Source organism: Glycine max, chromosome 18, assembly GCF_000004515.6.
Source record: "Glycine max cultivar Williams 82 chromosome 18, Glycine_max_v4.0, whole genome shotgun sequence".
NCBI classification, from domain to species: domain Eukaryota; kingdom Viridiplantae; phylum Streptophyta; class Magnoliopsida; order Fabales; family Fabaceae; genus Glycine; species Glycine max.
In genome coordinates, this window is record NC_038254.2 from 56,844,612 (window position 1) to 56,866,704 (window position 22,093).

A 22,093-nucleotide genomic window follows, 5' to 3' on the forward strand; every position below is an offset into this window, starting at 1 on the left:
AATTAATTTCCACAAAATAAAAATTAGGTGATTCATCAATCTGACCAAATCATGAAACAAGAAGCTGAAATTTCACAAAATCAGATTCCAAATTCTAGGGAACAATTCCCGAACTATATAATCCAGGAGCGTTTCCAAACTTGACATGGCAACAGAGATTGTGAAATTTCAATTCCTCATTTGCTCAACCGAGGATGACTTTGAAATACAAGGTTTGACTTATTTTTATAACTGGTACTTTTGAGGTTTCATTTTGCTGCCATTGCCAAATGTCAAGTTTATGGAAATAAAGTCTTTTATAAGCTGATATCATTTCTCAATGAGTAATAACCAGTGCTTTAGTTTTTCTATGATATTGCATTTAGGTACACCACATCACCCCCTCTTCTTTTGGCTATATTTTCATATGTATAAAATATTGTGCCTCTAGTCCAAAAACCATATGAATATATATACTGTCACGGTAATTGGTGGATCCTCTTCTATGTTCGCTCATTAGTGCAAACACATCAACTTTGGTGTGCTTATGTACTTTGTTCTGTTTGCTAGCTACTAATCTTTTAGACTTGCTAGCTATTACAAGGGGGTTTCTGTCTCCAATGCATCACATTAATTCACAATCTCAGCTTGAGCTCGATATGCTTGTCACCATGCCACGTCTTCTCTGTAGGCATAATGTTTAATTTTCTTCTTCATGAAGATCTAATTAATGACCAAAACCTTATATATAATATAAGGAACAATTAAGTGTTTCAATGTAACTTGTCTTGGTAAAGTGGCATAATAATAAAGTTCAGCAAACCTTTCTTTTACAGCCTAACAAAATTAATTAAAGTAGCTTAATTAGATTGGATGCATGAAAAATGGAGTTAGTTCACAAATCCGACGCATGGGGTTCAACATCGTGATTACTACAACTCTTGCAACATCCTACCATTTTTCATCACACAATGTATACTGTAGCAGCCATTTTATATATTTAATATATGCAAGACTGCAAGGGATTTTAGCAAAACCGGATGGATTAAAACTTTGCTTATTTCCATGTACGTACTAAGAGACAATTAAAAATACATCAATCGGGTTGCACACTCTTTAAAGAATACATCAATTAAATCAGATTGATGCAGTCTGTAATTCCTGAATTTATAATCAAGATTTGCTCACTGAATTCGCATCTTAAGCTAGGTTGGCGATTTTAAATTTCTTAGAGTAACATTATCTATCAACATATAATCGAATGATAGAAGAAAATTAAATATATGGTAAAAATAATTACAAATTTATCAAGTAACAAAGGTTCAGTACCACACCCTTTGCAACTTGCAAATATATCCGATCTAAAATTCGTGATTATCAATAAAATATTTTAACTAGATTTAGTTGGGGTGTGTCAGGTCCTTGCAATAGTGCAAGGCATGGAAGACACATAAGATCCCAGTATTAATGGATCTTTTCCCCCCAACAAAAACTTAGACAATATAAAAGCTAGGTTATACAAAAGAAACAAGAAGCTGAAGTTTTACCAAATTTATTGTCAATTCCAGGAGCCATTCCCAAACTATGCCGGGAGCATTTCCAAACTTGGCATGGTTACAGAGATGACAAAACTTCAATTCCCGGTGAGGAGATCATTTATCTTCATAATTCAACCAACTCCTTAAATTAGGTACAAAACTTTATCTTCAACAAACTCCTTAAATATGTAATTTAAGGATTTGATCGAATTATAAAGATAGAGTTTCATAATTTTCAAACTTGACATATCTAAGGTACTAAACTTTATTTTCATAATTCGACCAACTCCTTAAATTACGTACTTGGAGAAAAAAAATTTCAACTTAAAGATAAAAATTATTTTTTATCACGTATCAAAACAAAATTAACTTAGAAACAAAATTAGCCTCACCTAATAATAACCAAACATTTGTATCTTCATTAAGACTATTTTTGACATGAGGCAAAAATAATTGTCATACTTCCCACAGTGAAACCAAAGAGACTCTTGAAGCATTGTAGTGCGTGATTATCAAGTGCCACTAAAGTCCCTATCTGGTGCGGGGTTTGAGCTTTTGAGAACGAGAAAGTGTCCCTACTTACTATGTAGCCCAAAAACATGTACATTTCACATATAATTTTAATTACAAGCATTTGCGGGCAAAAAGGTTCAGTAAAATTAAAATTAAAAAGAGGGGGGAATAAACCACCTACTATACTGTTAATCAAATCCTTCCTAACTCAAGTAATGAACTTTGATCGTGAAGATCTCAATGCAAGTGTTAAACCATGGGTGGCTGCTGTTCTGCTTCTTCAGGAGTGGGTGCAGGTGCAATCTTGATGCTACTATTCATTATATAAACCATATGACAACCAGAAAATATAGCAAAGACAACAAAAGCAAAGCAAAATATTAAGAAAAGAGCAATGCCAAATCCTGCCCACAGCACTTCTTGATTTTTTCGAGCTCTATTATTCATGACAGATGACAATTCCATTACGAAATGGATCACTAGGATGAAGCAGAAACAAACCATAAGTGCACTAAAGAATAGTGAAAGTACAAGAAGGGATATTTTTTCTCTGCCATTCAACATTATCTTTGTGTCACAAATTAATAAGAAATGAAGTGTGAAAAGTGGGAAAATAATTTTCTTCCCGTATTGTTTTGTTTGGCTTTGCAGTGGAAAGGTGTGAAAAAATTATGAGAATATTGTTATTATTTATATATGTGGCTCCTAGTATTTGTACTGTTAAAAGACTGTAGTAATTTTTTTATAGAAAGTGATTTAAATCAATTACTACCATTAAATTATTAGTACGGTTGATAATGTATAATTTATAAACGTATATTTTACATGCATTTTAAGAGTATTTTTTCATAGGCTGCATAATGCTCTTGAACTGAGTGAAATTTAATAAACACGATAAGAACAAGTTTATGAATTTATGATAGGATATATAAAGTATTCAAGAAAATATCATATCAAGATGGTTTTGATATTTATACAAAAAAAAAAAATTCTAAGAGGCACAAGCTAGTGAATTTTATTTTAAGAGACACAGGTGAGAAAAAAAGTAAATTAGGTGATTTTTAAGTCTGATGAAGAGATGAAGAGAAGAAGAAAAAAATAGAGAAAAATATAATTAAAATAGATCTCAAGGCAAATACTAATATTTTTAAAATTTTAGTTTTTAACTTAATTAAATAAAGTTGTATTGATTCATGTAACCAATTCACCTAGTAGGATAAAGTTTTTTTGTTGTTGTATATAGATTCTGTGTTGTTTAAAAAATATTTATTATTGAATTTAATATTAATGAGTTTATCAATAAGTTATTGATCCAAATAGTTCTTGAATTTAATTTCTTTAAGTAATATTTTAGATTGAAACCTTACATATGGATAAAAAAAAATACTTAATTGAAAGAGATAATCCACTAAAAATTATCAATAAGATTCTCTCACAGATTAATTATAATGTGGTCGTCATAAAAAAAATATTAGTCGGTATATATAATTAATATATGTAGAGTGACGATTGAAATTTTCTTAATTTATATAACTTTTAGCTGATACTGAGGGGGCAGGTTAGATTTCACCAAATCCTTTTGGGAAAAGCTGTGATGTGCATATTGTTTTGTGCTTAGTGTGGTCTCATGAAATATTAAAGCGTCACGAATAATAAAATACATTATGATGGATTGAGGTTTTCTTTTAAAATTGCAATGTTGAGTTAATTGTATGAGATTCTCACGTGCCAAGATTTATGTAGAACTTGTATATGTAACGCATATTAAGTTGTAATGGGCCTCCTCAGATTTTAAACCCCAAATTTTAAGAACTGCCCTAGGCATGAGATGTGAACCTGAAGTGACACAGCAAGAGGCTAAGAAAGGTTCCTTCTTCATTTTTTATGTTCGGGAGCTTTCATGACTCTTCAATGCAGGATTTTAACTTGCGTGGTATATACTCTATGTTGAATATGCATTGTTAGATTGTATTTAAAAAATGCATTTAATTATTCTGTATTGCAATTATGATAAAACTACAAAACACTCGATAAGTCTCTCAATCAATTCCATCAATTCAATAAACAATTTTTAAAAGGAAAATGCTGATAGTTACTAAATCATATTTGTTAGAATCACACAAGCGTATTTTCTGTTAAATCTTATTTTATATTTTTCTTATTCATTTAAAAGAATAGCAATTCACAGTATATTACATTTCATTCAATATTATTTAACCCAACACTTTTCAAACTTTGTACTAACTTGAAAGTTTACATTGTAATAAAGTCATTTAATTAAGTTAATAAACTTACTTTTTTTATAAGCAGTTAAGTTTAAGTTGTATGTATATGATTATTTTTTTTATGCTTCAGAAGGATAGAACAAGTAGCCCTGAGATAGGAAACACACATCGCATCAGATAGCATGCATGATCTTTACTTAGAAGAGGAGGACTTAATTTCCAAATCCTGAAAGTCACAGTATTTTTGGAACCTTTGCAAGCCAATATGCATATTAATTAATTAGCTTCCCTTTTAGTGTGCTCTAAATTGATAGTCCAACAATGAACAGTCTCGGCCAAATCATTTGCTGATGTTACTGATGAATGATGATACCCGCATAAATTAATAATGCATCTTATTTTAAACTCTATTTGATACGAGAGTAGTTGCAATTGTAGAATCACTACAGCAAATAATCTATCTAAGTCCCCCTTTCCCACGCTAGATTGGGCCCATATTCTATTCATCTATTGTATTTCTAATGACACCACCAAATCCAGCACATTAGTCTTGGTTGTTTATCAACTGTCTTGATCTCCATATATCTGGCCGACATCATGGACTAATGTGTTCTGATTCTTACAACTGTGAAACTGTATTCATTTCAAGCTTCCATGGACTAATTGTCGAAGTACAAGTATGAGGTGAAATCCAATATTAGTAAAAGTGAAAAAGTTGAACACTAAGTGAGAAAAAGCCCCATAAAATTGAGTCTTAAGGTTTTCGGTTAAAGTGTGCTATCAAATTTTCTTTTGTAGTTGCTGCTTCATGATCTAACTAAATCTCATGTTAAATGTGAGTTAAACGGTGTAGGATTTTGCAATAGGAGTTTTCGCTAATTGAATTAGATCAATTTTGAAGAAAAAAATCATCATATTTGATCACTTTGACATGACGTTGTAAAAAAAAGAAGAGACAGCATCTAAGTGTGGTGTCAAATTTTCTTATCAGGTGATGTGGACATTGCAATGACTTGGGCAACGTAGATTCCTCCAAAAATGTCATTGTATAAAGTTGTTGACCTAAGCTCATTTAGCTGAACAGGAGTATCGACCTTTATAATAATAACTTATAAGAATAAGAGCAATGTGTTTCTGCAATATTTTTATCAATGGTACCTGTCTCAAAGGCTTTGTGCACTGCTTTAAACACCTCATCTTCCACAATATCCTAACTGGATTTGAAGAAAATAGTCATTGATAACCATAAGGACCTGAGGCTTTCTAGGAATCCATAGAGCTTAGAGCTGTAAATTTCTTCCTGCTTAATTACCTAAGTCGCTTAAGAAAATAAGCTTGATTGTCAATTTTGGGAACTCACTCTAGAGATTAATTATCTGAGTTGCTTCGGGAGTTTGCACAAAAAAGGTCTTTGAAGAAGGAAACAGCTTCCCTTTTCAAACATCCTCTAGAATGCACCAAATATCGTTAATAAACGTATTATTTAAGGTAGTTTTGCCATGTTAGCGAATTGTGCCACATGGCAGTTCTTAGTGGAAATATTAGTTTTCGTTGATATTTATTTATATTAAAATGCTACATGTCATGTGGCATGGTTAATTAAATAATTGACATGGCAAAATTTGTGCTAAATATAAATCAGACAGTATTTTTTAGGTTATTAATTTGTAAAAGAAATATTAACCTGCCTATCTTTTATCATAATATTTGTGTGCTTACCCTAAAAACATATCCTCAAGGTGAAAAATAAAATAAAATACGAAACTGAAGTACAAAATTTAGAGTGAAAAATAATAATGAGCAGAATAGTAATACACATGTATTACATATTTATGATAATTACATTACATAATTCTTTTTTTTTTTTACTTTTTGTCAGGAGAAATTATTAGATAGTCTAAAACAATTACCATTCTCACTAATCTATACTATATGATACATAGTTGAGTCACTGGAGTGCTATTAATTATTTTTTCCAAATTGAAAAATTTAAATACATATCACGATAAACTAGTCATCAGACCATAAACACATTATAGTTCTGGACTAAAAAAAATCTCTTACATTATGTGAATTTTTATATAAAAAAATTAATATTTATGCATTGATTTTGAATTACTTAAATAATTTTTAAAAATCAATAAATTTATGATGATAGGTTATAATTAAATAATTATATTTCTCATAGAAAAAGGAGTATATATGTATAAAACAAAAAGTTAATGAAAGTCTATCACTAAGCAAAGTAAGAATGAGGGGCAACGTTCTAAACTCTTATCCATTTCTAGAGGCAGAAAAAAGTCGAATGCTAAAACCACTCGTGAATTTCCCAATCCATGCCACTTTGATTCCTTCTTGTTCTGTGATGCTTGGAAAAACTGAATAATGGAAGTAGAGATCAAGCTTCGTCTCCCAGACTCAGCCACTCACCAGAAACTATCCAACTTGCTTGCACCTTTCCACACCAAAACCTTAATCCAAGAAAACATCTTCTTCGATGGCATGAACAAAGAGCTCACTTCAAACCTCGCCGTTCTCCGAATCCGCTTCTACGACTTGGAACACTGCGTCCTTTCCTTGAAGGCCAAGCCAGTGATCTCGGCCGGTATAAGCCGCATGGAGGAGCACGAGGAGCCGTTCGACGTCGCACTTGGCCGTGCATGCATTGCTGAGCCATGGAGGCTCTTATCCGTGGAGTCCTCAGAGATACTCAAGAGGGTGAGGGATGAGTACCGTGTTGGAGAAAATGGGGTGGTGTGCTTAGGTGGGTTTAGGAATGTGAGGGCTGTGCATCAGTGGAAAGGCTTGAAACTGGAACTTGATGAGACCAACTATGATTTCGGGACAAACTACGAGTTAGAATGTGAGAGTGACGACCCAGAGAGACACAAGAGATTGCTTGAGGAGTTTCTTCAGGGGAATGGAATCAATTATTCTTATTCCAAACTTTCCAAATTTGCTGTTTTTCAGTCCAGGAAGTTGCCTGAATGAGGAACAATTGTTATTGATGAATGCATTATATTATGCTTTATTTCGTGCATATGATGTTATTGTTTAAGAAAGTTAAAAACATATTTTTTTTTTTACATTATTTATAGTATTAATTATTACTGGGTGAATTTCTATACAAGGCTTCATTCTAGTCAGGCTATTTAGCAGGGTCTCTAATAAGCAGCATACTATGTGGAGCATATTAGAAATGACAAGTGTTGTCGATTAAACCAATTGAATCACCCCACATTGGCATCGTAGCCATGTAAAGAGTAAATCTCAACAGAACTCAAATTCCATCAAATACCAAACGATAACATACTTCTATATTAATAATAAATATTACTAGAGCCAAATAGTTATGGACAGACAGGTCACGATCTGTCGAACAAAACTAAGGGGCATACATTCTTATTACAAATCCGAAAGGAATGAAGCTATCATTAGCAACATTTCTATTCGACCATTTAGATTAATGTGAATCACACGCTCACAACCACAACACGTGGAAGTTGCAATCCAGATTCTATTGAAAATGAAGCCACGTATCTCAAAGCTTATGGGCAAAGACAGAGAGAAACCTATATATAGTATAACGAACAGAGTCGCTGCAACGATTTAACACTTAAAAAAAGTCGCGGAGGAGCGGCATTATATTAACTAAATGTTAAAGTAAATATCCTTCCTTCTCAAGTTAGCATAACAAAATGTGTATTGTAACAAAAGGCACCAACTTGTACCCTCTGACCTGTCCCAAAGGTGCTAGTAGCAAGTGCATCTAACTAGTATATCCCTGGTATACTAAAAAAAATTACATTAACTTAAAATGTGTATATGACAGTCAGTTAGTGACACAATAGAAGCAAACAAAAAAAAGCCGTTTAAGAAATACCGTTCATACATGTAAATAAACATAGCAATCTGTGTCATCAGGAAACCCATCATCTAGTTCAAACTCATTAGGCAACTCTTGGGCCTATTTACTGTGTTATGTATAACCAATAAGTCGTGGGCCATTTGTCATACTGCTCAATGGATTCCCCATTAACAACTATAAGGCAATAGCAGATAGGTAATTCAGGTTACATCAGTTTCAGCTCTTGCAAGAAAATAGCAGGAATAAATAATATGCTCCTCAGAAGTTCCTAAAACCACCCAGAAATTCTTGCTGCATAGCTTATAACCACATGCCACAAAAATGAAGAAAGGTGCAACTCAACGACCACCACGTCCACGCCCACGCCCACGGCCCCTTCCTCGTCCACGTCCCAAAGGTTTCCCTGGAAATGCGATGAAAATATGTTAAAAATTAAACCTGAGGAACTCACCAAGAAACAATTAGAATGAATTGAGCATGGATGTAAATTTTGTAGTTAAACTATATACAGTACCAGCAGTTGGCTTCTTGGGTTTGATCTTAGGTGTCTCTTCCACAAGCAGGGTCTCGAGATTCAAGCTGTCAGGAAGAATGTAGTAACGGATGTTGTTACCCCTCACACTGAGATGATCCAGAGTCACTGGATTTTTCCCTTTCAGAGTTAGTTTAACTGTTTTCAAATGTGTGTTCATACTGATATCAACACCTGTGGCAAAAATCCCAGAATCAGTAAGCTAAGACTTCCTGTCTTAAAGTTGTTGGTGTAGTTCAACTAGGAAGCAGCAATATAGTAAGAGGACTCACTAAATCAAAGATTTATTATCTACACACCCAAATGGCTGGATCAAACTCAAATCAGATGGATGTCCAATAGGAAATTTCATGGAAGATGTTGCAATAATTTTAATCAGACAATGGTAAAGATACGTCTTAGAGTGTGGGTGGGAAATCCACATTGTTCTATTTGAACTGGGAAGATATTACTAGAATCAAGTAACACTGTAAAAGCGTAAGGTGGTCAGGAAGTCTAGTTCAGTAGTTTCACTATCATGCAAGTTCCTCTGAAAGTTGAAATTTCAAGAAAATACTGAGCCATGAGAAGAGAAATCGGTCAAGTGATAAGCTTAGAAGACATTAAGTTCCTGAGATCTTCCAGGAAAGGATCATTTCCCCACAAATTATCCCCCAAAAACTTAATACAAGAATCAACCATCATCCAAAGCCCACAGAGGCAGCTTGTCTCAAACCACTATAAGAACTACAAGAAATTGCAGTATCTTTAAATTATCATCCTACAGAGCACAGTCTAATTATACTCCAAATTACCCCCACAATGAACTACTCTGTAAAGGAAAGATTTGCAGTTATTCAGCCGCCAGAGAAAATCAATTTTGGAAGCTAAATCCCCAATCCCTCTCCACTTTCAGGCTAGAAGAAATCCCCCACCCAATGAGATGGTCTTTTATATGTTTACCCATACCAGACCAATAAAATGCTCTAAAATTAAATGCCTCACGATCAATAATCACCTAAAGAGTAAAGAAAACCCTTGCAAATAATTAAATGCCTCACGATCAAGTTCAAAACTAATAACCCAACTGAATCCAACACTAACATGATGTTTGTAAACGGCTCTACAAGAAGAAGAAAAGAAACCTGTAATGGTGCCATGAACAATAGTGCCATTCTTGAGCTCAATTGACACGGTTTCATTGTTCAACTTCATTAAAAACCTGCTCATGCAGTGTTCGTATATTATTAGACTTTGATCCCAGAAAATAAAAAAAATAAAATACATAGCAGCACATAAACAGATCAATTTACCAACGCAACAAAAAAAAAAAAAAACAAAGAGAGAGATAGAGCAGAGAAAAACCTGACGAGCTTCATGGTGAGTCGAAGATGAAGACTCGTTTGCGCTCTCTATTCTCTTTTCTGTGAAGCAATATAGAGAGAAAAAAAAGTGAGAAAATTTTCTTTTGCACAAATTAATATAATAATGCAGAAATTTAGAAGACAATAGCAGCGATGCAGTTCAGAGAAGACGAAGACTTACCTTGGGCGGCCACCACGACGGCAGCGAGGGTTTTAGGGCAAAAAATCAAAAGTGAGAGTGAGACAGATGAAGAGAAGAAGAAGCGGTTCCTTTGTAAGGGCTTAAGGGATAATTTTGTGATTTTGAATTTTGAATTTCCAATCAAAGTAGAGAAAGTATTATTGAAAATAAATTTATTCTTAAAATTAATTCTCTATCTGCACTTTTTTTTTCTTCTTTTACAAAAAATATGATTTCTTTTCTCTTATACCTTAATTTATTTTTTTGGTTTGCATACTTCAATAGTTTAATTTTTCATGTAATTCTGGCTTATTAATTTTCAATATTTTCATTTCTTTTTACAATTTATTTAATAAAAAGTAATATTGGTGTATGGAAATTTTAATAATATCAATCATAAAAAATAAAAAAAATATGAATTATACAATAATTATTATAAAAATCTTAAAACTTATATTATTTGTAATTAAATGACATTCAGTACAATGTCTCAATGCAAAGTTGTTGGCTATTTGGCATGACTTAAAAGCTAGCCTGAAATTTTGATATCAACTCTCTGGTTTGTGAATCAGACTCATCCAAATGCTATAGGAGTAGTTTTACCAAGGCATTTGTAATTTTTAAATCTTTCTGTTGTTATATTCCCCTTAATAAAAAAAATGACATTCAGTACATTTATTATTTACTAAAAAAAATTAATGCCTGGAATCCACACTTTTATTTGCGCTTTTTTTAAATTTGATTCAAATAGTTTATATAATTTCCATTTGTCAATATATACAAATTAGCACTACCTCACACATTCATTACATTTTCATTAATTATCGAATAAATTTTTTAATGAAAACATTACATTATATATGACTAACTAAGGGGGAAAAAATAAATACAAACAAAAACATTTTTTTAATTAATGAGAAAATAGAAACCTGGCTTTAAAAATAAAATTCTCTCTTTCTTTTTAGTTATTAATTCAAATTTTATTGTTGTTTTCTCTTTTCATTGTGCATTCAAATAAGCCATCCTCCATCATATAGCACAAGTCCTATCATGGGAATAAATGAGTGAGAGTTATTATTGTAATAGTTTTGAACTTAATTGGGTGGTTTTAGCATTAAATTAATTTATTAGGCTACGTTAATTAGGCTTTTTAGCATTTTGATTATACTATTTTTTTTGGGCGGAATTTTAGCCTCACTTTTATATTTTGTAAATAACTTGAGCTGCAAATCTTTTTTTTTTTATTTTATTTTTTATTGTAAGAAAATTAGGAGAAAAATCTGCAATTTTTGTAAAAAATGAGACTTTACCCATTTTGAAGATTCAAAGGTGAATTTGGCCCTAAACTTACGATTAATAAAGATGTTGTTAGGACTTAGAAGACTTTGAGCAACAATCATTATTTTGGCTATAAATTGAATTTTTGCATAATTTCAACGTCTATGGAAAGTTAAAATATAGAGCTACATTTTTTCTTTAGTGGTCTAGTCCAAACTATATCATTTTAGACCGCTTTGGGGCAATTTGTCTTAAGTGATAAGAAAAAAAAAATATGATTTGTAAATCAAGTCACAAAGTTTAATATGGATGTTTAATATTTTATTTTATATTTTTGGTTGTAAAAAAATATTATTTTATATTTTAAAACTGCAAAAAAAAAATTAGAAGAAACTGTAAAGTTAATAATGGCACATTTGTTCAAAAACTAATCGTTAATGACATTGGAAACAAATAATTTTGTGCTATAAATCTCGTTCATAAATGTTTACTACAATTAAGAAATTCGTTTAAACCAAAAACTACATATAATTCCCATTAGTTGTATGGGTTTGCTTACATTTTGTGAATATAACATTTATATGAATATTTTTTGAAAGAAAGCAAAAGTTATATATGACATTGGAAACAAAAAATTGTCCTACAAATCTCGTTCATAAATGTTTATTGCAATTAAGAGATTAGTTTAAACTAAAAACTGCACATAATTCTTATTAGTTGTATGTTGTTTTAGTCCTTGCATTTGGAGTATTTGTTTTTTAAGACTATAAAATTTTAAAATAATTTTTAGTTCCTAAATTTTAACAAATTAATCATTTTTTTCTTCTTTTGTGGACGCCTAAGAAATTGGTAGAATATTAAAATAATGAGTTAATTGAAAGAGTGGGAGTTTTATCCTCAAAATCAAGTACTCATTTACAAGACGGAAATAAATTACAAGATTTTAAAAAAATTACAAATCTCATCTCCAAGGTTATTATGTCATTTATATTAATTTATAGTGCTTCAAATTATATTTCAAAAACATGTTTTCCTAATCCGAAGGAACCCCCTATTCACTATTTTCATGAGCTGATTGATTAAAAAGCATCCCAGTCAAATAAATTATAAATTGCCTCGTTCCACACCTATGCATAGGGGAAAAACATTAAATTGGAAATCATGTTATCTAGAATAAATTTATGAAAAAAAAACTCAATTAATTATAAATTGACGGCAACCGATATTTTCAATTTCTTTGGGGAAAAAAAAAGAAAGTCAAAGATGGGAGGCTGCGCGCGCTTTCACCCTCGCTCCGTAGTGCGTGGGGTCCTAACATGCATTATTCAATATGCAACCAACATGAGTCGTGCTCCAATTTATTTATGAAAAAAAAAATTATACTAGGGTGTAAAAATTCATATCATCATTTAATTATAATCTTTATGTATGATAAATTAGTTGATTTTTATGATAATTATTTTAAAAGTCATGTTAACAATAAATTATAATTAAAGGATACTGTACATAATCATTAAACACCTTATTTATTCAACCACTAATACATGGATACATGATGCCTAAGGTTTTTGATTTTTAGGAGGAAACAAAGGAAAATAAAATCAGAGAAGCAAATATGCACTACTCTAGTATCCGCCTAATTATAGATTATAGACTTTGTATAGAGCTTGAGATTTTAATTTTATTGTCCCCACTGTATAAAAATAAATAAATAAGTGAAAGAAGCAAATTAAAAATAAATAGAGATAACTCTATGGACAAATTATTCAAAACTATTTCTTCCAACTAAATGAACTATTTAATAACGTACAAGCTTAAGAAAAGAAAACGTACTATATAATTGTCAAAGCAAAAATAACTCAAATATTGTAATAGACATAAACGGCTTAAACGCTTTGTTTTGCAGATATATAAGGAGACGGATTGAGGACAGAAGGGGAAGCTAATATACCATTCTAATTTGGTAATAGGAGAAAAAGGAAGGAATGTGACATGAGTTCGAATGTATTTTTATGTTTTGCCCGTTTTTGGATAAAAAAAAGTAAGTTTTTTTTTACAACAATAAAAATACTCTTATATCACATTATACTTTTCACTTTAATTTTTTGAATGTGACGATAAAATGTATTTAAATTAGTTTAATAATTAATTTTACAATACAACATGAATCCTAAAATAAATAAATATTGTTTTGCTTCCATCGTCCACTTGAGTTAACTACAGCTAAACACGCTATGGGACTAGGATTAGAGGGATCGCATGCCTAGAGCCTCAATGATAAGTGTTACCCTCTTCATTATATCACATGTCATTATGAAAATCTATATAATATTTAAGAAATTAACAAGCATGGTAACAGTGGTCTCATACACTAATTATTACTATGTTGAAAATATAGATTCATGATGGAGAGAATAACAAGTATACTTGGATAGTTACTTTAATCAATTATGTATTCATTTAATAAGGCTATCATATTTTTATATTAATTAAAAATCATTTTCATATCTTACAATAAAATTTACCAAAACAAATTAAAAAGAAGATATAATTAAATCATAAAGCACTTTAATTTACAAGGTAAAAATAAGGTTTTTCATGCAATTTCTCCAAAACTATAAATTTAGATTATACAAGTACATTAAAACGACGAATAGGTAAAGACAGCATGCATGTACGTTAGCTAGCTCCATGAAAGTTGAAACAAATAAAAATAGCCAAAGCAAAAGACCCGCGGGCTTGTTATGAAAGTTGCATAACATAAGCAGCAACCAATTGACACACAAGGCCCCAAAAGCAAAAGCAAAAGAGAAGTGTCCATTATGGAAGATTGTAATATTTCAATTTATTTTTATGCTTTAGAAAACTAAACAAACAGAATTACAAAACACCTACGGTATAAACTAGCAGACATTTGAATCATTAGATGTCTATAAGTTTTTTGTTTTTTTTATCCGTAAAAATCATAAACAGTATCAAAATTTACAATAATTTACTTACCCGTTTAATTATTTGACCTAGACTCCCTTAATAAATTTCTATAAAATTTATAATAGTTCATACATGTATTCAATTATTTGAGTTAAACTTTCTTAACAGATTTTTATCAAATTTATAATAATTCATACATTTGTTCAATTATATGAATTAGACTTCCTCAACGGAATTCTATAACCTTAATAAGTAATTAATATACTAATTTTGGCTTCCGAGTCATTTGATCTCTAAAAGCTTAATAAGTAATTAGTATACTAATTTTAGACTTTCTCATATGTTTTGAATTTCGGGAACGGACTTGGTTTGAAAAATTGTTCCATAAACTATAGTTAGTCTTGGATATAGAACACATGAAAAACAAATTGATACATAATAAAAAATACATTTTTAAAATATATAAAAAATATGGATGTAACACCTGTCTAGAAAAACTATAACTTATAAGCTAGATATACTTGAATTAAAAATATATAGATATATACATTACACTGTTTGGAATACATTATTTTTATGCATAGAACAGAGCAAGTAAAATGATTAATCAACGATAACTTTATGGCGCCAAATACGCAAACAAAACAATTGCAGTTGGTGCGTAAATCCACACACTACAAAACAAACTAAAATCAATCAACAAAGAAAATAAAATAATAGAAAGCAATACGCACTACGAGCCCACTTCATAGTTCATATTCATTGGTTGAAATCAAATACCAAAACAAAAACCAATATTTTACTTATCAGAGTTGTTTCCAGGAGAAATAGTAGTTACGTGTCCCTTTAAGCGAAAAAAAATCCAAATCTGTTTTGACCCAATTGATGTTCATGTCGGCTGTGTCCTTTAACTTCGTGGAATAACAAAAATTCGGTTGCAACAATTCATGAATTCATTACCCCAATTTGCTTTCTCGCAAAAGGAAGCGACCCTGATTGGTTTTGTTGCATGTAATGGAGATTTTGGATTATGGGCACCCCGCATAATCCAAAAAGGTCTTACTTTTCTTTTGGGAGAATTGTCAGAGAAGGTTCTTTCTTCCACCCCCTCTTCATTTGTTTTTTAGTAAATTCTTCTTGAGTTTCTTCATCTTCTTCTTCTTGATGACGATGGTGATGATCTATAAGGGTCAGGTTTGGAAAATCGTGATCTTGTTGGGATCTTGATTTGCTTGTGTTTTTGTCAAAGTTTCTATTTTATTATTTTTGTTTCTAGTGGGATCAGAATGATTTTGTCTCCTTCTTGTGTTTCTATGAATTGAAGAACCTTATCATTTCTTGTTTTGGCCTTTTTCCAACTTGTTTCAATTACCTGAGCACTTTACACTGTTTCTTCGCTGTCAGTGATTGCACACAGTTGAGTCAGATTCATTGACATGTTGATTTGATGGTTTCTTCCTCCTTTATGCTTTTATATAAATATTATTGTAATATTTTTATTATGTTTGTTTTGCTACTAAATTGGAAGAGTTAACTACAAGGTTTCAACTCAATGGATGATTCAAATTTAGACGAATCTATCCATTTGCTGCTGGTTGTTTAATTTTTCTTCTGTTTTGCTATATTCATTTCGTTGAACAATTTTATAATGATGAATATGGTTTAGGGTATGATGTCTCATATATGAGATTTATTTTTTTTGTTTTTCTTTTTTGCCGAAATTGAACTTGCTTTAATGCCTTTTTCCCCTTTCTTTTTTTAGGTCTCTTGTGCTAATAGAGCATTAAAATCATTTCCAGGAAGTGTTGAAGCATAGGAAGCTCTAGATTCCTCAGCCCCTATCTTGTTATTCCTTTTGGCAACAGATGAGATGTAATATATGAGGTTGGTTTGTTATTCTGCTTGCTTTGACTTCACTGTTTTGATAAGTTGTTTACTACGATAGCTGTAAAGGAAAAAAAATGGTCAAATAGATTATGTTTATCAGCGTGTACTGATCACCTTTTTTTCCTTGTAACAGTCATTGTGATTTATTGCAGACAGTTTCATTGATTTTTAGGGAGTGCTTGAGTTCCAGTGTATCAGCTTGATCTTGTAGAGTAATCATTGTCCAATGGAGTCCAAACAAGAAGCATCAAGTGTTATTTTAAACTTGATGGGTCTTGATAAAGTACCTACCCAACATCCCGTTAGAGATAAACAGAAAGTGCTCTCTGAGAATTACCTGCAGAAAGTTGCCTCTATTGGTGTCAGAAAGAAGCGTTCATCTTATCAGCATCATTCCTCTGGAATGAATACTAATGAAAAGGATGAATCGGAGGATGTTTTGAAAGTGGTTAAAGCACTAAGGCGAGGTAAGCAACATAACCCATCAAAGGGAAATGGGAAAGAGAATCCTAGTTCTTGCAAAAATTCTCATTTCCCTGATGGGCTGCTCCAAGAGATGTTTTATCCTAAAAGCATGAAACCATATCCTGAAATGAGGGAGAGAAAGAAAATATCATATCACATGAATTCTGATAAGCAGAGTTCAAGGCCTTTGAGTAAAGTTTCAGAGGAGATTTCTATGCCATCGGGAAATGTTGCAAATGGAGTTTTAGGTACTGCTTCAAGTTCGTTTTTCAGAGGGAATGAAGCATTTTCCAATGATAATATGCTGAAGCCTGCTTCAAATATTTCAGTTAATGAGATCCAATGCAATTCCCCTTTCCTCTGTTCTGATACCAGGACCAACACTTTGGCACAGGGGGATGCGACTGAAAAATTGCAAGAACTTGGACGGTGTGGTCAAGACTGTATACATAACCAGTTGCCTATGATTTCTGAACATGGAAATAGAGCAGGAAATTTGAATCGTCGAAGTGGTTATAGCTATGATAAAATTATAAGGAACATTAGATTCAAGGCTGGTGTTAACTATAGCTTTTCCAGAAGAGTGGCAATACCTCTTTGTACAGCTTCAGTTATTGCTGATAACTGTGGAACTATGAATCAGGATATCTTGTTTCAGAGATATTGGGGTTTGAGAAAGAATGCATCTGCAAATCGATTATCATGGAAGTCAAAGAATCAAAATGTTAACCAGAAAGAATGTTTGGAAGATGTGAACCTCAGTCCTGGCCATGAGAAATTCCCTTCTCTTTCCTCTTATTTCAATAGTAATCACACTGAAGAGAATTCTACAGGCCATACATCAGAGAAGAGACGTTATGGGAGCAATTTGTCTGATAAGGTAACTATGCCTCCTCAATTGTCAAGTTCTAGTCCTTCTTCCGCCTTGATAGACTGTCAGATCTTGCAAGAGAGATGCTCAGCAAATGATGAAGTGAGGAACAAAACATATGAAGACAGCAGTATGTCTAAGCAACATGTTGTGTCTCCTGATTCATCAGTTGAATTCTTGGCATCTGATGCAACAAATGAGGTTGTTGGCAGGTCACATAATAATCCAACCAAGCGTCAATATAAGTCAGCAGCCTTCATTTTGTCACAAGAAATTGATTCTCTGAGTCACACATATGCTTCAAAGAAACAGGTTTTTTTTTCTTTTACACAATTTAGGAATGTTCATATTTTTTCAATAATTTTTTTAATGGTGAGAGTGGGTACAAGGCAGATATTGAACTTTTATAACACTTGTATCCTGAAATGATATTAGGTGTCATAATTTGTATATTTGATGGAAACATACATGAATTTTCCATAATGGAGTAATATTATTGTTTTAGGTGTGCTTTATATTTTCAGTTTACCCATGAATGGACATACCATAGAAAGATCCATGTGGTTTGTTGAGATTTAATCCTTAAATGCATAAGAAATGTTATAATTTGTATTACCTCATTGATTATTAACAGATTACCTGTTGAAGGTAGTTTTATTGTTGCCTTATGACCTAACAGTCATAAATTCTAGAAGTGTAAAAACCCTCTTTGCTTTTACACGGGACCATCACTTTTTTGTGTTCTTTTTTCTACTTGTAATTTATACACTCAAGAGTATTGCTAATTGTTCTGAGACCTGCTCAAAGTTCCACTACCTACCACCATATCAAAACCAATGTGGAAAATTATAGTAAGTAATAGTAGTTTCAGGAATGCTGACTTGTTACTGAATGGCTAACTTCGCGGTCTTCTTTTGTTTTGAGTTCTGACTTCTGATATTTTTGTCTTGGGTATATTGAAGTCAAAATATAAAGGGTGAGCTTGGCACAACAGTAAAGTTGCTGATTATTTTCTTTTGCATTTCAATAGAAATATCTCATGTTTTGGATGGACTGAATGAATGAGCATTTAAGTTTTCTAGCTAGTTCGGTGCAAAAAATATTGAAATCATTAAACTGTTAATCTCAGGTAGTACATAAAACTTATGCGTTACTGTATCAGAGGCATTGAGCATAAAAGTTTGATTGCCGAGTTCTAGTTATCATGTCAATTTTGGTGAAGTTTAATTTTAGAAGTTAATGTTGCTGCATCATTGTTTTCCTTGAGTAACATCTTGAAATGTCCTTAGTTACATTAAATATATTTTTTTTATTGGATACCAAATAGTTATAGACAACTCGTATTTAACTTTTTTAGTTGACTTTTCTCTTTATATCATTGCATGTAACATAGATAATCTTTTGAATTTCTTTGTAGTTGTTGTTATTTCAGTGATGTTAAGTTTTCTCTTCAGGTTTAATTGCTGATCATGATGTTGCTTTTTATTGTTGTTAAGTTACAGGATACATCAGACTTTCAAGAAGATTCCGTTCATTCACTTTGCTCTGAGGCTGACCCAGATTCCATAGGTAGCTTTGAGGAGGCATACGAACCTAGTCCAATTTCAGTTTTGGATCCCTTATTTGGTGAAGACAGCTCTAAATGTGGCAATCATGTATATGGTATGTAATGAGTATGTTGAGTCATTTGTTCTTCATATCATCCACTTCATTTGAAGTCAATGCTCCATTTCCTAGTCCCCCTTCTTTTATTTTGGTATTAATTATAAATGTGACGTCATTTGTTCATTTCAGATTCCTCTGAAGTGGATGATGAAGAATATGGTTTGAATGTTTCAAGTGATGAAGATTGTGAGAATGAATCTGTAGGTGACTCCGAAGAAAAGAAAGATGTAGCAGGATTATTTAGAGCTGAAGAAAGTAGGGATTTCTCGTATATTGTTGAGGTCTTAACCGAGGCAGGTATAAGTAATAGGAGCTTGTTTACAGACTTTTCAACATGGCACTCTGCAGAATGTCCTATTAGCCCTTCTGTCTTCAAAATCCTGGAAAAAAAATTTGGCGAGCAGCAACTTTGGAAGAGATCTGAAAGGAAACTTCTCTTTGATTGCATTAACCTAGGGCTGCTGGAGATTCTGCAGCCATATTTGTACATCCCAGTGTGGGAAAAGCCCATGTCAAGAAGGTTGAATACTGAACCAAGCCAGGACATGATTGAGGAGGAGATGTGGGGGTTGCTTGTTGCACAGGAAAAGAAAGCTAGTAAAGGGTTAGCAGACAGTATGCTCGAAGGGGAGATTAGGTGGATAGAACTAGTTGAAGATGTTGAAGATATTGTTAGAGAGATAGTGAAGTTGTTAATAGAGGAGCTCACAAACGAGATAGTTAGCTTGGAGAATTTTTGAAAGATTGTAGTTTTGTGTGCGACTATAGCATTTTTTATGTTACAAGCAATTGGTGTACAGCTTGATTGAGTCGATTTTGGGAGGTTGGTTTTTGAGTCAATTTTTGAGAGTTTGAATTAGGACATAGGCATTTCAAGAGTTTGAAATAGCATATAGGTATAGTAGGTTCACTATTCTTTCATGTGGGGCAAATATTGTATTTCATTTGTATCCAAAAAAGAAGAATCTGCTTGTTGATTTGTTGTATTTGCTGTGATGATTTTATGCATCTCATTGCATTTGAAGCAAACTTCATTTGTATTTTAGAATGCAGATGTCTTACAATTTTTATTTATCTTTGCCTATTACTTGATGTTAACAACCTTTTAGTAAACAATTTTTTAGATATTACAATTTAGATTTTGTTATCTTTCCTGGTAGAGCAGTCACTTTTTCCTTATAACGAAATGAATAAATGCAAAGATTCAGTACTGAGAAATAAGACAGAAATCAATAAATAAAATACTCCACCTGTAATGATATATTGTTAGTAGTAAAACAGACAATAAAAATTGATTATATTAATTCTGTTGTCTAACTAGAATATTTTTATGTACTGTTAGTAGTAAAACAGATAAAAAAAATAACTAATGTAATATAACTTATAATATCAATAAATTGAGAGAAATAAAAGATCTTTAAATTCTAAAAAAAATTATAAATATTTTAGCAGTAACAGAAATATTCTGAAAGAGTATTGACTTTGATATTAGAATAGAACTCTAATTTGAAAACAATTAACTTCAAATTGAGAGAAAGACTATTGAAGATTTTTAAGGATGAGACATGAAAAAAATGTAAATTTTAGCCTAAATTTAAGATTTTTACAGCTTAAAAATCGTATTAATTACTATCTTTATGTATAACAAAAAAAAATACGAAACTTACAAAAAGATCTATTCAAAACATTTTAAAAAGGAAAATAATAAGCGTTGTCACAAAACTGAAAATGACATTTTTTAGACTAAAGTGAAAATCTTAGAACATAAAAATTGTGTTCTGAAATAAGTTAAAATTATTGGAGCATAGAACGTTGCTTCAAAAAAAGTGAAGATTAATCTACCGGCCAGAAGAAAAGCAAATTCAAAAAATCCCTTCCTTCTCCAGCAACACTGAGGATTCTATGACTATTTCTCTTTGTTTGAAAATAAGCTTATCTTAGCCTCACATCATTCAACCAAATCAAACGGATACTTTGAGCAACAAAACAGGAAACATGCCTATCTAACTCCTAAAATAAAAAACTTCAAAACTAAAATTGGAAGGGGCTGCGCGAACGCAAGCCCCCACTACCACAAATTATGACGTAGGCTCTGCCACTTGGGCAGACCTTAGGAAAGCACCCCTCCTAAGTGCAATGGAGGTTACTTCCCTAGGCCATGGACCTTATTGATCATCCATTGACCCCGTCCAGGTAAGTATGTTGCAATGGGTTACACATCTCACTTTTATAGTGTATTCTCTTTGTTACTCTAGCAAATCTTTTCGATGTGGGATTTATTTAAGCAGAGTACTTCAAAGGCTACGTACAGTAAAATAGTCTCTGAACTTGATTTGTGTTTTGTCTAAAGTGGAACTACGTCTAACGTCGGAAGAATTTGCGTTCCAGCATCAGTTACTACAAGTGGAATCAAGATTATAGGTTTAATTTCACACCAACTAATGAATTGAGTGTTCAAAACCCCAAAGAAAACTTCTTCAAGCTCCTATTGAATTAAAGGATTCGATCATCACAGCATCCTTGAAGTTGTTTGCCATAACAATATATATGACGATACACTTTTTTGGTCTCCCCTTTTCATACCAGCATCTTTAGTTTACCGTAAACTACACGTCCCATCTCCCTTTCTCTGTCATGACTCACTTTTACCCCTCAATTTTACAATATAGGGGGTTTCTACAAGGAATGAACTCAGAGAATATGATAGTTCAGATTCTTCAATAGATATTAATCCAGACTCACCTTTCGGCTGAGACGAGATTATAGTTTTGAAGGTAAGCCTAGGCCATTTTTATCTTGGCAATCAGGACATTACCA

At 32.1% G+C, this 22,093-nt stretch overlaps 3 protein-coding genes, 1 long non-coding RNA gene and 1 other non-coding gene across 14 annotated transcripts; 2 read left to right on the forward strand and 3 right to left on the reverse strand.

Annotated features, from left to right (window-relative positions):
- Positions 1-294: 294 nt before the first annotated feature.
- LOC121174053 (uncharacterized) lies at positions 295-2,900 on the reverse strand. Its single transcript, XR_005889761.1, has 2 exons — positions 1,910-2,900; positions 295-1,639 (listed from the first exon to the last, which is right to left on the reverse strand). It is a non-coding gene; the product is annotated as an uncharacterized lncRNA (long non-coding RNA).
- Positions 2,901-6,451: 3,551 nt separating this feature from the next.
- On the forward strand, positions 6,452-7,415 carry LOC100818552 (triphosphate tunnel metalloenzyme 3). Its single transcript, XM_003552617.4, has one exon. The coding sequence runs from the start codon at positions 6,641-6,643 to the stop codon at positions 7,244-7,246; it is 606 nt and encodes a 201-aa protein (XP_003552665.1). The 5' UTR covers positions 6,452-6,640; the 3' UTR covers positions 7,247-7,415.
- A 711-nt stretch (positions 7,416-8,126) lies between these two features.
- Positions 8,127-10,224, reverse strand: LOC100819089 (small nuclear ribonucleoprotein Sm D1-like). The gene is given in 5 exon segments (NM_001254090.1): positions 8,127-8,526; positions 8,638-8,829; positions 9,780-9,856; positions 10,000-10,058; positions 10,180-10,224. Coding segments are annotated over 4 exon segments (348 nt in total). The 5' UTR covers positions 10,014-10,058; positions 10,180-10,224; the 3' UTR covers positions 8,127-8,461.
- Positions 10,225-15,114: 4,890 nt separating this feature from the next.
- Positions 15,115-20,305, forward strand: LOC100796503 (uncharacterized). 10 transcript variants are annotated; one of them, XM_006602954.4, is made up of 5 exons: positions 15,115-15,479; positions 16,151-16,272; positions 16,409-17,923; positions 19,108-19,273; positions 19,406-20,305. In XM_006602954.4, the coding sequence occupies exons 3-5, from the start codon at positions 16,502-16,504 to the stop codon at positions 20,014-20,016; spliced, it is 2,199 nt and encodes a 732-aa protein (XP_006603017.1). In that variant the 5' UTR covers positions 15,115-15,479; positions 16,151-16,272; positions 16,409-16,501; the 3' UTR covers positions 20,017-20,305. The 10 variants fall into 10 exon arrangements, with proteins under 10 accessions (XP_006603017.1, XP_003551815.1, XP_040868155.1 ...); XM_003551767.5 differs by having other exon boundaries at positions 19,114-19,273; XM_041012221.1 differs by having other exon boundaries at positions 16,428-17,923.
- Positions 20,306-21,316: 1,011 nt separating this feature from the next.
- On the reverse strand, positions 21,317-21,477 carry LOC113000302 (U1 spliceosomal RNA). Its single transcript, XR_003265592.1, has one exon. It is a non-coding gene; the product is annotated as a U1 spliceosomal RNA (small nuclear RNA).
- Positions 21,478-22,093: the final 616 nt, after the last annotated feature.

Bases quoted from the DNA above. Each gene is read 5' to 3' on its own strand.
- LOC100796503 (XM_006602954.4), top strand. From the start codon at position 16,502: ATGGAGTCCAAACAAGAAGCATCAAGTGTTATTTTAAACTTGATGGGT. The intron at 17,924-19,107 runs GTTTTTTTTTCT...ATTGTTGTTAAG, and splicing joins CATATGCTTCAAAGAAACAG to TTACAGGATACATCAGACTT. The intron at 19,274-19,405 runs GTATGTAATGAG...TGTTCATTTCAG, and splicing joins ATGTGGCAATCATGTATATG to ATTCCTCTGAAGTGGATGAT.
- LOC100818552 (XM_003552617.4), top strand. From the start codon at position 6,641: ATGGAAGTAGAGATCAAGCTTCGTCTCCCAGACTCAGCCACTCACCAG.